We start from the raw sequence: 15011 nt of genomic DNA on the forward strand, positions 1-15011 counted from the left end.
TCTCCTCTCCTGCATTATACCTTCAAATCCCTGTCTGAATTTCCTCATTGTTTCCAGCTGTATAGCTAATCATTGAACTTCTCTGCCTTGAGTTCTATCAGGCATAAGTAGTTTCCATCGGATGTCCCCTCAAAGATGATGTGCATCAGCAGCTTCTGCATCCGACCATCTTCTTTCTCTCCTCTCCTCAGGTCACTCTAGTGCTGCCTCTGTAGCCATCATTGTGTTATTTTCCTAGACCCTATTCCTGGGGGGTGGGGAGGAATTGGGGGACCCTCCCTCTAGCTCCCTCCCATGGAAGCTGCTGCTAGCTGTTCACTGCTCCAGTGTTCACTAGTGACTAGCTTTTTAACCTAGCCAAACTAGGTCAACACTGGCCCCTTGTTAAGGGATATCAGCAAGCACTGAATCAAGCCACATACTTGGAACAAATCACTCCGGTAGTGATTTTATGCTCTGTTCTGAACAGAACACAAAATCACCACTCTTCTCTCAGGCCAAACTCCCACAAAAACTCTGCTCTTAACTGCTCGCCGTTCGCTGCCATGCTCTAATGTGCATTCCCTTTTCAGATCTACCATCTTGCAGCAGCAGTTCAACCGAACTGGGAAGGTAGAACATGGCTCGGTGGCATTGCCTGCTGTGATGCGTTCAGGCTCCAGTGGCCCGGAGACTTTCAATATTGGCAGCATGCCTTCTCCCCAGCAACAAGTCATGATTGGGCAAATGCACAGAGGCCACATGCCTCCTCTGGTGAGCAACATGTTTGTTTCATAATGACCTTGGAAACCAGCACTTGTAGCCTGTGCTGTGAGTGGTCTGAAATAAGTATGTGCACACACCCTGTTATTAGATAAGGGCTGGGGACTGTCTGTGTTGTTTTACTGCACTGTTTGGCTGATTCTCTTGTTAAACTGCATACTTTGAATTTCCTTGAAACACACAGAGTCCCATAGTCATAGTCCACCTCTTTACTCCCCCCTCTTTGCCTTAAAACTTTTCTTAAAGTAGTTATAAAACTGTCTGACATGGGCTGGGAAAGAGGGTAGGAAGGCTGAATATTGTTGATGAGGGTAAGTGGTACTGTATGAAAAATACAATATGTATCTATTTACATTGTTCTAAAAAAATCATTTATCTAGGCATCACTTTCTGCTTTGAATATTCCTATGAAGTCTGTTGCTAGCTCCGAGTATATACTGTATATAATGCCACTGGACTTGAATATTAAGCTCACTTTATTAAACAGTCATATTAATATAATTTTAATTTCTCTGTACAACTGTAACTATAAAAGTTACCCTTTATGTCTACCAGTTTTTAAACATGTATTGACTAAGACCATTTATTTAATTTTAAAGGATCTATTAATGAAGGCCTATACATGTCCTCTAAATACCCTAATAGGGCAAATTTTCATAATATCATAGCAGCATAATTCAGAAGAATATTAATTTACTCATCAGTAGGTAATGCGTATAGCAATACATACTCATCCCAGCCTTCAGCTCTGCAGCACCCGTATCACATAGATGTCAGTTTGATTTTAGAATTACTCCTGATGAAGCTAATGGGGTATCAGATTCCAGGAAGCTGATGATGCTATCTTGGAAGTAAATTCAAAACTCATGTTCACATTCACAGAACTCATGTGAAAAAGACACTGGTACTTTTTTACATGAATAGTGGGCATGTTGATTGTGGAAAATCCAATTTTTTGCAATACATATAACTGAGAATAACAAAATATTTTAAACAGCCTTGAGACTGAATCAGAGAAACGTCTGAGTGATCATTTTGCATTGTTAGATAATAAAAATCTTAAAACATGATATTCAGCTGTTTCTGCCAGTCCTTGGGGGATTAGGAAGATAAATTCAGACTCAAACTAAAACCATAGTAATGGAAATCAATGAGGATGCACCCATGGTTAAACCTGTATTACCCCTGTTGGCTCAAATGTTACTGGTCAACATACTCCATTTTTTATATTTGCTTGTAAGTTTCTTCTCCGCCCTTTGTGTTCTAATATTAGCTTACCCTTAGCTCTGTTTATGAAAGATTTATGCAAATTAACACAGTATTAGCAAAAACTATCCCCTCTGTCTGAAAGTAGAGAAGTCTCTGAGTTGCTCTGTCAAAATGTGGCATGGAGCATGAATGTCTTTTCTAATAATAGTTTTATGTGCAATGTGGAAAGCGCATAAATTGTTCCAGAAACAAGGTGCACTGTAGACAGGTCAGTCCTATCAGCAAAACCTTTGTCTTCCTACATGAAGTTACTGGGATTTTGCAGTTCCCGTGACACTGCTGCAGTTTGGGGGGAGTTCGTGTTCTCAATTAATAGCAAAGAGTTACTGTACTGAAAAGCTTCCCCCTGCTTAAAGAAGCTCATTCGGTTTTCGTCTCCTGCATGGGAGCTGATCAAGTTTCCCAAAGATGTACAAGTTTGAAATAGGGCAGACGAGTACCTTGGGAGGTTGCCTGGATTTGGCTGTCGCTTCCTTTCCCATCTTTTCTCAGGATTCCTCTTCCAGGTTTGGGCCCAAAGACGTGCATCTGGGAGCCAGGTGATACTAGCATGGTCCATTAATGCTGGAAGTTTCTGTGCTGCTGTGGGTTAGCCACTACTTAATACATACAGTTTCATGGTTCCTTAAAGAAGGGAATCAAAGACCATGAGGAGATTGGGAACTAATTAATAAGTGATGTCTTGGATCTGGCAGTTGGACCTGTTAACATTGACAATGATGTGTATCGGCTATTATTTTTTTTACTGTCCTATCTAGAGCACTAGTGTAATGCTTAGAAACCAACCTGCCCATTCAGGGTCTCTGGCATACCCATACCATTCATACCCGCACAAGCATTCTTTCTGTATGACCCAGGAGGAGACTGTGACTAGAAACAGAGCAATCAAAATAAAATTCACCATTTACACAAGTCCAATGATTTAATCTCATTTACTTAGTATATACCAGAAAACATTTCAGATCCGCCTAAATCATCACTTGCAGCTTGGCAGACACTAATTTTCCTTGTCTATTTCACAGACCTCAGCACAGCAGGCCTTGATGGGGACTATTAATACTAGTATGCATGCTGTTCAGCAGGCACAGTCCGACCTCAATGAAGTTGATAACCTACCACCTCTAGGACATGATATGGTGAGTTAATTCATGTGATCCCTATAGGGATTCATCTAAACGGCTTGAGTTATTTATTTCAGAGCTTATTCATTGTCCCTGGATGTAGATTTATATCTCAACAGCTTTATAAATAAGATGAAAATCCTTGTTTATTTTAAGGAATCTGTGTAAGAATATCTTGTTCTGTTTGACTCATATTAACCTTCTGAGGCTATACACCGTGGACCCAGTTGTCCCTTCTTGCACATCTTTGCAATCACATTTACTTTAATGGATCTACACGTGAGACTGGAAAAAACTTGAGCCAGTAAATCAGGGGGAAACTGGTGCTTGGACTGTTGTAGTAAGTAACCCCTAAGGGGAGAAATTGAAGGAGTGGCTGTAATGCAAAACCAAGATGCTGAAGAAGGCACAGCTTGTGTAGTGATAGCTCATGACCCTAAAGAAGGGTGGGTGTAATCCTGTCAGATACATCTCAAGGTTTTTCACCTATTTTTGGCTCTAGAAATTTTGGCTCAAGCCTACCTGTTTAAATATTCTTACGTGGCTTCTTAGCTATAATTGTTAATGAGATATGGAGCCTGTCAGCTTTGGAACACCACTTTGGATCCAATTTTGGGATGGAGTAGAGCCAATAAGATTGGTGAGTCCCCATGATGAACCAGATGATGTTCTGTGGTCCTCCATTGTGCACCATTTTGACACCATATTTATGGCGTTCACCCAGAAATCAGAGCAGTCAACCTATGATCTTGCAGTTACTGTAAGGAAAAACTCTTATTTCAGCCTAAAAGCTTAGCTGATGCCATCTGCATCATTTAAAAGGCTTCTGAAAGAATCAAGGGCCTGCAAAGAACTTTACCTATTACCTTATCTTGAGTTTGTTTCACTTGTAGTATGGCATTGCAGTCCTTAATACTCTGATGTTGTTTCTTTCTAGGCATCGAGGGTATGGGTTCAGAACAAAGTTGATGAATCAAAACATGAAATTCACTCTCAGGTTGATGCTATCACCGCAGGAACTGCCTCTGTTGTTAACCTCACAGCAGGTAAATTACAGGGATTGGACTTTGCCAGGCTGCTGTTGTGTATGTACCAACCTCTTTTCAACAAGATGGAGGCTGCCCAGGAGATGTTCAGGAATACGTTTTCCTCCAAATACACAAATGGCTTTTATGACGGAAACAAACCTTATTGTCTATTTTTTACCAGCGTTCATGCAGAATCTATTCACACTCCCCTGATAAAGATAAAACCTAATATTTTACTTGCCTCAGGTAATTGAGAGTAAAATGGGTGTTCTGAAGTATCATTTATTGGCCACTCCTAGAGCCAGGATATTTAGTTATGTGTACAGATGGCTTGTTCTGGTCTGTCTGTCTGATCCTGTGTCTTACACAGTTTTTCAGTTTTTCTCTGAATTGCAGGTTAGGTATAAGATGTTTAAAGGCAGCTAGTATTCAATACTGTATTTCTTTGGGTCCCTCCATATAGTGAATATGGGAGAGGTAACTGAAATTGTGGGTGTTTTGCTTACCTGGACAGTTGTGAAGAGAAAATATTCCATTAGAACATACATATGTCATATCTATGGGCAGGAAAAGTGGATAGTAGATGCTATATTTTCAAAATGATGCCTGAATTATGTTGCCATGTCTTCTTTACTCCCTTCAGTTTTACTCCTAATTATCTGACCAGAAACCAGCTTGTGCTGTACTACTTGCTTGTGCACTTATCGTTCCCTTCACTTATACAGGTGACCCAGTTGACACTGATTACACGGCCGTGGGATGTGCGATTACAACCATCTCTTCTAACCTGACTGAGATGTCCAAGGGTGTGAAACTGCTTGCTGCCCTAATGGACGATGAAGTTGGAAGTGGGGAGGACCTCCTGAAAGCTGCTCGGACTCTGGCAGGTGCTGTCTCGGACTTGCTGAAAGCGGTGCAGCCCACTTCAGGAGAGGTGAGAATATGGACACAAGTAGTGAGCTTTCACAGGCTCCCCTTGGCTTAAACGCATTCTCCTCAATTAAAGTGTTTGGGTATAAAGCATTTATCCAATTAACCAGAATGGCTCTTTCCAGGCCGTGTCTTCCCAACCCTCTCCTGCCACTGTTTCCCCTATAATCCCCAAGAGACTATCCAAGCACTTCTCCTGATTGCTTTCTTTGTGTCTTCCACATACCTCTGACTTCATGCCTTTAAGTGCGGCACCTTGATCCTAGAACAGCCTCCCAGTTAATATTCACCCATGTGTTTCCTCTTTCATATATCAGCCAGCTGTTTCTCTATATTGTATCCACACTGTTGTATCCAGTCATGCCCTTATATTGTAAATGACCCAGGTTCAGTGTTTGATGTTGTATGCATTATCTGTTGTCAAGTGACACATGTATTTATAGGAATTAGATTTTCACAAGTTGTTTGCAAAGCCTTCGGGTGGCCACTGACGAGACTCTGCTATCTAACTAGTATTGAAAAATCAAGTGACTGGCTTTGATTCTGCCAACTGCAAACAGCCCCATTAAGATGCTAACCAGTCATGAGGGGTATATGTGAGTGGTTGGGGGGCTAACGTGGTAATGTGAACTCTAGGAGCAGAGATGGGGAAATTGATTCAGCCCTAAAAAACTTGATCCGTATATTCTTTTTCTGCCACCTCCTCTATTCATTCCTTATTTGTGGGAGGATTTTTTTTTTTTTTTTTTTGGTGTGGGGAGGCGGTTTTGATTTTTTACTTTTTAAGTTGAGGCAATCTGAATACACAGTAATATTCCATTCTGTATTTTTATTGGAAGTGTTTGAAAAAAATGTTACCACTTTTTTCCTCCTCTCTCAAATACTATAAAAACTCAATTACAAGTTATTAGGGAAGTAAGTGGGGTTGGTACCTGATTTTTTTTTTTTTTTTTTTTTGGTCTTTAATGTCAGGGTTGCATGTAGCAACAGATAAAAGGAGAATGAATCTATGGTCTCCATCAAAATTTTATGGAAATAGGAAATTGTACTGACCAAGACAGAATTTAATATTTCAGACAATCTGGTCTGAGTTTGTGTCTGCTATCCGTTTGCCCTGGATCTTTGCAGTTTTAATGCAAAACCAGAAATCTGTGACCACTTCCAAGCAGATTGCAATAAAAGCGTCCAACACATACCTTTCCGTCAGCTGCTGCTATGATGTGTATTAAAGCTGATCAGATTTCTTCTCACAGTCAGCAACATATTGATACGTGTGTCATTAAGATGCTGCAGGATAAATTAAATAGGAATAAGGAAAAGTAATAGTACTCCAAGAGGTATCTTGAGTAGAGATTTCAGTGATATTACCCTGTATACAGTAATGTGGTTAACAAAGGTGTCTTGAGAGAATTACAAAGTTAAAGAAAAATGTATTTGCTTTTCATTAACCTGTTTTATAGCCTCGCCAAACAGTTTTAACTGCAGCTGGAAGCATTGGGCAAGCCAGTGGGGAACTCCTGAGACAGATAGGAGAGAATGAAACTGATGAAAGATTTCAGGTAAGGTCATGTGAATTGCTCACTGCCAGAACCATGCAATTCCACAGTGGAGCTTGCTATTGTATGTAAGGTTCACAGTAATGTTATCCTATGTGTGTATGCAAGTCTTTTGTATTTCACTTTGATTAGGTGAAAAGATGTCTGTAATTTTGTCCAAAATTTGAATTGGTCCAAATCTTTAATAGGTTTAAAAGTTTAGTCTGGTTTTATTTCTCTCAACACTTTCCTCTTTCATCCAGCTTAAGAAGATGAATATTATCAATTAATACAGCATGTTTCCTATGTGGATTAATACACCAGTCATCCATTAATAATTTAGAACCATTGTTGTTAAATGCTCGATAAGAAATATGCCCTGATTGTTTTTCTTGGTGTCAAGAACAGGTTTGCCTTAGAACCAAAGGGAAGTAATTTACAACAGCAGATAGATTATACTGTATGTGAGACATATCCCAACAGAACTTAATGGCCAATTTAAACACTTATTCGAACAATAAAGCTGTCTGTGTGTTTCAGTAATGTTGTATTCATAGTCCAATGCCTATGACAGCCCCATGCATCCTTACTTGTTTTATGGAAGAGCCTAGACTCTTCAGTCAGTATGAGGGAGCCCTTTACCTGGCCTTTTAGTCCTTTTAGAACTATTTTTTTTTTTACCATAACTTGCCGATTTCATGAGACTTAAATGATTTTTATCCTGGACCACAGTAAAAATACAGTGCGCAAAATACATACTGTCTTCTCTCATGTGCAGTTCAGACCATTTTAGTACTATTTGCTTATACAATATGCTTTCAGTGAGTGGTAGAACCATTATGATTGTATAAATCCAATATTTTTGGACCTTTAGACAGCAGTGTTGTTATTTGCCAGTGCATTGATACAGCAGGTTGTAGTACTCTCCTTGAGTACCTATTGCATTTAGTAAACATGATAATTAAAATTACATTGAAAAACTACTGATGTAATGTCCAAGAGGGCAAGCTGCTTAACAAAATCATATGGTTATTTTGGAGGGTCTCAATCCGGCTCTGTTGTATCAAAAATAATTGAAGCACATTGATAGCAGAATTTTAAATGAGGTTGTGTATTTGAATTATAGCAATACAAGCATTAAACCACTTTTACAGCTTCAAACAACCAAATGCATTTTTCTTCAAGAATAAAACATCTTCTGGAGCTGGGGCCTCTGAGGAGTTACAGCTTGGAGCCAATATTTTATAGTGTAAAAGAAAACTGTACTAGCAAATGGATAGCCCCCAGACACACTGTTTGCACCCCTTTATAAATTAAGGTTGCCGTGCCATTTTCTTTTGCTTTTCTATACAGTGCACTTTGTATTGAATATGCAGTATCCGATACCTGCCCATAATTAGTTATCATTTTGCGATCTGAAATCTTCAACTTTACCTTAGGTAAAACATATGGCTGTAGCTCACCACTTACCCAGTGAGATCAACTCAGGTTTTGAGTGTGCATAGCTAGTAACTAACTTCACATGTTCTTACAGTGATGCATTCCCACATGTCTACACTGAGATTACAGCTCTAAATTGCACTACAATATACTTTGTGATATGGAGTCAATATCTTGCATTTGGTTATCACAAATCCGAAGTGTGTAGTTCTACCCATTCCCAAAAGGTGATCTATTCACTCAGATTAGTAACCTGTTTTCACAAAGCATTTTGACCCTTTAAGCAGGCCATGTGTAACAAAGAACATTTCTGGATAATACATAGCAATGTTTCACTGGGACTCTACCATAACTTCCCCTTTGTAGACGCTTTGAGGCTTCTTAAAATCAGAATATTCTAGTTTAATTTTAAGGAATCCAAAATATTGACACTAATGAGTATTTCTGACTGCTTAGGTCAAGTTTTGTCCTTTGTTTTGCCAGGATGTACTGATGAGTCTTGCCAAAGCTGTTGCAAATGCTGCTGCCATGTTGGTGTTGAAGGCTAAGAATGTGGCTCAAGTTGCTGAGGATACAGTCCTGCAGAACAGGGTTATTGCTGCTGCTACACAATGTGCACTATCCACCTCTCAGCTTGTGGCATGTGCCAAGGTAAGGCTCGTGGTAATGGGGTTTGTGAAAGGGGCAATGCATTGTTTCAGTATGTTACACGCTAATTGGTTACAGTCTTCCCTGGGTGTATTGTTGATATGGTTTAATCAGTTATCCTTGAATATCCTGGAGTTAGAGCTCCTACAAAAAGATAAAACTATGCAAAGATATTTAGGGTTCTGTCCCCAAGACACCTTGGATAGTGCCTTGTTTCTCAATTACCCTCTCTTGCAGGTGTTGATTGCTGCTGCTGTGAGCATTTCACAACTTGGCCAGGAGTAGTGATTATTTAATGAAGCATGTCCTGCCTTCATTTGTTTCCCCTTTGGGCCAGCCCAGACTAGACAGTTTCTCTATTGTATCATTATTAAACAATTGCTAATTAGTGTGTTTGTGGTTTGGCTTCTTGTTAGATTACACTGAACATCAAAGGGCAGCCTTTAGAATATGAAGTGCTGCCATGCTATTCCAGAGGAAGGTCCGTGGATAACTGATATGGCCTGCTGTATTGCTAATAGTGATAAAAATGCTGAAAATATTACTCTGAGAAACACAGCTTGCTGTACAGTTATGTGAAATGTTTAACGAAACCTATAATCAGCACACGTTCACCTGCATTATTTTCATCATAACAGAAATTCAAGCCAAGTTTGCCGAAAGGTTTGTGTTCAGATTTATATGCTTTTGCATCATTTAACAGTTTCTGATGTGAACAAAGAGAGACCCATCAGTTTTGCCTGTGTATTGAGAGTTGGCCTAAGGAAAATACAAAGGAGCTCCAATCCACAGAAAGCAAAATCTCAAATAGAATCACTGTGTTCAATGTGGCTCTGTTTGGAGAAATGTTACTGTTTTCATCTTAAGACTTAAAAGCTTTAGCATATGAAAATACAAAATATTTGTGATCTGCAGGGTTGGGTTTCTTAGGAATAATTGCTGTTGGAAAATGAGCATTCAGATATTGTAGAACACCCAAGAGGATTATAATAAAATTAATAGCCAATTTGTGGTATTCAATTTTCAGTCTTTTCTACTTCATTGCTGTGACTGCTGGGCTTTGTATAATGAATATGTAAGATCATTAACTGGATGTGATGTTCTGACTGCTTTTATATTTCCACAGGATGGCACAAGGCAGTCAATGTCATTTTTTTCTTTTGTGGAAAAACACCCATCCGACTTCTTTCCTTTGCCTGTAACTTACTTGACATACCTGAATGATATGGACTGAATCTGTTGCATTATTAGAGCACATCCATGGGTTGCTCGGCGTGGTAGTTTGTACTTTCAGACACGCAATTTTCTTATCTGTTTTTCCAGGAGTTATTTTTGGCTTTAGCAAAATATTGGCTGACAGTGGAAGGCTTTGCAATACCAACTTTAATTAAACTTCAGTAAAGGATCACAGTCCCTATGATAAGCTTTCTTCAAGTGAAGTTCTAGGACACAGAGCTGTGTGAAATGACTGCAGCTATCTTGCCAGAATCTGCCCCATACCTGCCATTCAGAACCAACTTCATGTATTTCTCCATTTGTTCAGTAATCCAAAAAAGTCTTAACTTAAAAGGGCAAGGGCATTTTTAACTCTTTGTTAGCCTCCAGTGGTAATCATACCATGCTGTGGTATGATATACATTACTAATCTCTTTTCTGACAGTAGAAGATAACTGCAGTACCTCATGCTGTGGTGTGGCAACTGTTAGGTGAATAAGCTGTTTTCTGAATGCTAAGGACATGGATATGTCATCTTTTAGCAGTGGGCTGGTAACTTCTGGCCTGTTAAATCTTTTCTAAACACCGTGTTCTCTCTCTCAATGTAGGTTGTGAGCCCCACTATCAGCTCTCCCGTATGCCAGGAACAGCTGATCGAGGCTGGAAAACTGGTGGATCGTTCAGTGGAGAATTGTGTCAGAGCCTGTCAGGCTGCCACAGATGACTCTGAGCTGCTGAAGCAGGTCAGTGCAGCAGCCAGTATAGTCAGCCAGGCCCTGAATGACCTCTTGCAGCACGTCCGTCAGTTTGCAAGCAGGGGAGAGCCCATTGGACGCTATGACCAGGCAACGGATACCATTATGTGTGTCACTGAAAGCATCTTCAGTTCGATGGGGGATGCTGGTGAGCTGCTTTATCTTCATACTCTCTCTAAAGGGGATATTACTTTCATCTGACTCAAGTTCCCTTCGACATATACCCGTTTCAAGTAATGCAAATCAGAAATCCTTAATGCTTGTGATGCCCATAGGCTTGTGCTCCCATGAGCAGTCATTCTAACCACAATATTAAATCATTAAAATACCCGTAAGTGTGTGTTGGGGGAAGGGGGTTCCTAAATTGTATAATGGATGCATATGGAGCTCTGCTAACACAACTAATATCATGCCTGGAAAATGAGGGGATGCAGTGTATATGATGTCTAATGTCTTGCTGGTTGTGTTGCAGTGCTTCACATCATGCAAATGTTATAGCTGTTTTGTATCTCTAAATGTGAATACAACCTGTTAAAGTGCTCAATCAGCAATTTTATTCTTTGCCAGTAATTAGCTCCCTAAAGATTTATTTACCTGACTAGACTTAGCAGGCAAGAATTTTGTTTCCATTATGTGCTTGGCTTTTATAGTGTAGCTTTTGAACCCTTAAGCTCTTTGTTTAAAGAACATAGCCGTTGGAGCCAAACCAAGCAGAGGCCTAATGTTTGATGAGCTTGACATACAACTCCATTATAGAAATGTGAAATGTTGAGAAACCTTGGATAAGGTTACTTTGGATAGTGTTTATATACAGTTCACAGCCATACATGCATTGATGCTTGTCACATTCAAGGGTACAATCCAGACCAGTGAGAGGCTGTGTCACCACCTGCCCTGCAACCTGGGGTGCCTCATGATGCTTTGCTGTTGTCACTCCCCAGCCTGGGCCGTTCACAAACAGCCAAACTGCACACAGGTCACACCCTGAGTGTCTGTGTATAGCTGCAGCCCTGGTCCAACAGCTCTGACCCCAGCAGCCTGTCAACCACACTCCAGTCACACCTTGGCTTCCACAAGCCTTGGTTCCTAGTTGCAGGGTGACCCCAACACACTCGTGGTTCTGAATTTTCCCCAATACATGTGTTCTGCACTGTCTAGCCCTATCCTAGGTACTTCAGATATTATATGTCTGTTGCCCCTGTGTAAAGGGTCAATATTCAGCAGTTTGCTATTTCTACTGAGTTACCCAAACACTTCAGTTTAAACACAACACTAGGTTAGTTTTTGATTAAAAAATAAAACAAGTTTATTTTACTACTAAGAGAGAGATTTTAAGTGAGTACAAGTATAAGGCATTAAAGTCAGAAATGGTTACAAGAGAAATAAACATAAAACACTTTCTAGTAACTAAAAACTTAAGCTAGATTTGGTTCAGGGTAAAATCGTTTCCGCAGGTTCCCAGCGGCATTGCTGACCGAATTCTCAGGTCAGGACCTCCCTGAAAGTCAAAGGGCTGGTTTCTTTGTCATCTTAGGTAAAAAGAGAGAAAGACGTAGAGAGATATGGAGAGAAAGAAAGATGACATTTGGGGTGGTTTTGCCCCTCACTTTCATAATCCAATCACCCTTTGAAATGCATTTTCCTGAGTGTCATCCTGAGGTAAAGTTCTCTCCAGCTGCTGAGGAAACAGACATTCTCATGGTGAAAGAGGTTCCCTAAAATGCAGATTGATCTGTTCCTGCCCCCCTTCATTGCCAAAGAGTGGGCCACTTGACAGATGATTTGCCAATTAACCTTGATGATACTTGGCTAGAGGCACTGGCTTGTCCTTTGTCTTTGAGGAACTGATTTACCTTCTCTTGCTGTCCCAAGGACCCTGTTTACTACATATATCTATATCTATAGATATATGTATAAGAAACACACATTTCTTTGTTTAGGATGGACCTGTTTAACAACTTCTGCATAGTCAGGGCTATGTGGGTTTGAACATGTGCTAACAACTTTGCATATAATTCATAATTTCACATATAATAATATACACACATTTCACCATGATATTATTAACCAGTGAGTTATTAGTTTTCAAATGATGCCTCACAAGATTATTACAGTAGTGTGCAGGGTGTAAATACAGGGATGCATTTGGTCACGGTGCTATGCTAGGTTTTTAGTATAGGCTATTCACATTCAAACAATTTGTGGTTGTATTTCTATTCTGAATTTGTCTGTATTCAACTTTCAGCCTTTGGATTGTGTTATAACTTTCTTGGTTAGATTTAAGGACCCGTTACTAAATATTTGTTCCCCGTGTAGATACTGTAATGAAGTTACGCTCTAACCTTCTCTATGTTAAGATAAATAGATTGGGCTCTTTGAGTCTACCATTTTAAGCATGTTTTCTAATCCTTTAATCATTCTTGTGGATCTTCTCTGAAACCTCTCCAGTTTAACAACATTCTTCTTGAATTGTGGGCACTAGAACTGGACACAGTATTCTAGTAGCAGTTGCGCTAGTGCCAAATATATAGGTAAAATAAGCACTCTGGTCCTACCTGAGATTCCCCTATTTACGCATCCTAGGATCACATTAGCTATTTTGGCCTCAAGGTCACACTGGGAACTCATGTTAGCTGATTATCCACCACAACCCGAAATCTTTTTCAGAGTCACTGGTTCCCAGGATAGAGTCCCCCATCCTGTAAGAATGGCCTATGTTCTTTGTTCCTAGATGTATACGTTTACATTTAGCAATATTAAAATGCATACTGACAGGTTTCAGAGTAGCAGCCGTGTTAGTCTGTATCCGCAAAAAGAAGAACAGGAGTACTTGTGGCACCTTAGAGACTAACAAATTTATTAGAGCATAAGCTTTCGTGGACTACAGCCCACTTCTTCAGAAGCTTATGCTCTAATAAATTTGTTAGTCTCTAAGGTGCCACAAGTACTCCTGTTCTTCTAAAATGCATACTGTTTGCTTGCACCTTGTTTACCAAGAAATCCAGATTGTTCTAAATGTGAGTTGTCCTCTTTATTATTTACCACTTACTGGGTTACCCTTTATTCCTGGTAACTATGGGGCTTTTTTAAGTCCAAAAATTACATGTCAGAAGATAGCTGTAAAGGTGCAGTGAAATCTGTTACTTTTATTCATATTCCGTTCCAGACTGGAGGAGTGTGCTAAGAAACCACTTCCTCATAGATAACATTGTTAACTTCCTACAGTATCTGAGAAATCCCCATGGCAGTATGGGAAGCTTTGAAAAAATTTTTGCGTGTCAAAACTACTTTGGAACATATACTGTTGAGACTTCTTAAACACAACAGTAGGCTTTTGAGCTAAGCACCTGCTGCCTTTGGTTAACCTTTGGGGAAGAAAGGGAGCCAAACAGTTAATCCGGAAGCTTCAATGGATTCACTTTGCTTTTGAGTTTGGTGTAGTATCAGTTATATTAATAAAGTAAGCGTGTTCTAAAAATGATCTGCATCCACTTCAGAAACAAACATCCCCATTTGACCTCTGTGCTTGACCATGAGTGATGCATAAACTCATTGTGTTATCACTTTAATTTCTACCTATTTTCAAGTTTAAAACCCTAACACTGTTACTAATGAATTGGTACTGAGTCACTTCTGCCAGAAGTGTTAAATTATTCTGTACAGTTCAGTAAAATAGGCTTCTTGAAATGCATTTGAGGAAGAAGCAAGAAAAGGGAACCTATGGTTTCTCACCTATGCGAAAACAAATCAGTAGTATTGTTGTGAAGGGGTGAAATACTCGCCCTATTAAAATCAGTGGCAAAAATTCCGTTGACTTCTTGGGGCCAAGACTTCACCTAACGCATGTAGGTAGAATTAAGTGTATAATTAGTGTTAAGCATAGTGCTATGCATGTTCATCCTACTGCATTTCTTGTTAGTCAAATGTTATCAGTTTCCCATGATCAGTTGTGTTGATCCAAAACTGTGTGTTTAAAGCTTTTGAGCAATGAAGTATCTGCTTGTAATTTTAATTCAAACGAGGATTTCAGAAAATCTAATTTTATTTTAGTCTTAGGTAGGGGATTTTTGAAACTGAAATTTAGATAAAGGTGAAGAAATTCAAAACTTAACTTGTTAATATTGTAGGTGAAATGGTGCGGCAGGCCAGGGTTCTTGCTCAAGCTACTTCGGATCTTGTCAATGCTATGAGGTCAGATGCTGAGGCTGAAATTGACATGGACAACTCTAAAAAGCTTCTAGCTGCAGCTAAACTTTTGGCAGATTCTACAGCTCGCATGGTTGAAGCTGCAAAGGTACCTACCAGGAA

The 15011-nt window shown here is 39.7% G+C and overlaps 1 protein-coding gene across 8 annotated transcripts in view; it reads left to right on the forward strand.

Annotated features, from left to right (window-relative positions):
* TLN2 (talin 2) overlaps positions 1 to 15011 on the forward strand; it is a 378548-nt gene that overhangs the window by 230807 nt on the left and 132730 nt on the right. For all 8 annotated transcript variants that reach the window (XM_065558354.1, XM_065558350.1, XM_065558353.1 and 5 more), the window contains 8 exons: positions 573 to 753; positions 3054 to 3167; positions 4090 to 4198; positions 4906 to 5114; positions 6571 to 6669; positions 8569 to 8736; positions 10557 to 10851; positions 14831 to 14997. In XM_065558354.1, coding sequence (XP_065414426.1) covers positions 573 to 753; positions 3054 to 3167; positions 4090 to 4198; positions 4906 to 5114; positions 6571 to 6669; positions 8569 to 8736; positions 10557 to 10851; positions 14831 to 14997 — 1342 coding nt within the window. The remainder of the gene's footprint in view (positions 1 to 572; positions 754 to 3053; positions 3168 to 4089; positions 4199 to 4905; positions 5115 to 6570; positions 6670 to 8568; positions 8737 to 10556; positions 10852 to 14830; positions 14998 to 15011) is intronic.

This window comes from Chrysemys picta, chromosome 10, assembly GCF_011386835.1.
Source record: "Chrysemys picta bellii isolate R12L10 chromosome 10, ASM1138683v2, whole genome shotgun sequence".
Lineage (NCBI taxonomy): Eukaryota > Metazoa > Chordata > Testudines > Emydidae > Chrysemys > Chrysemys picta.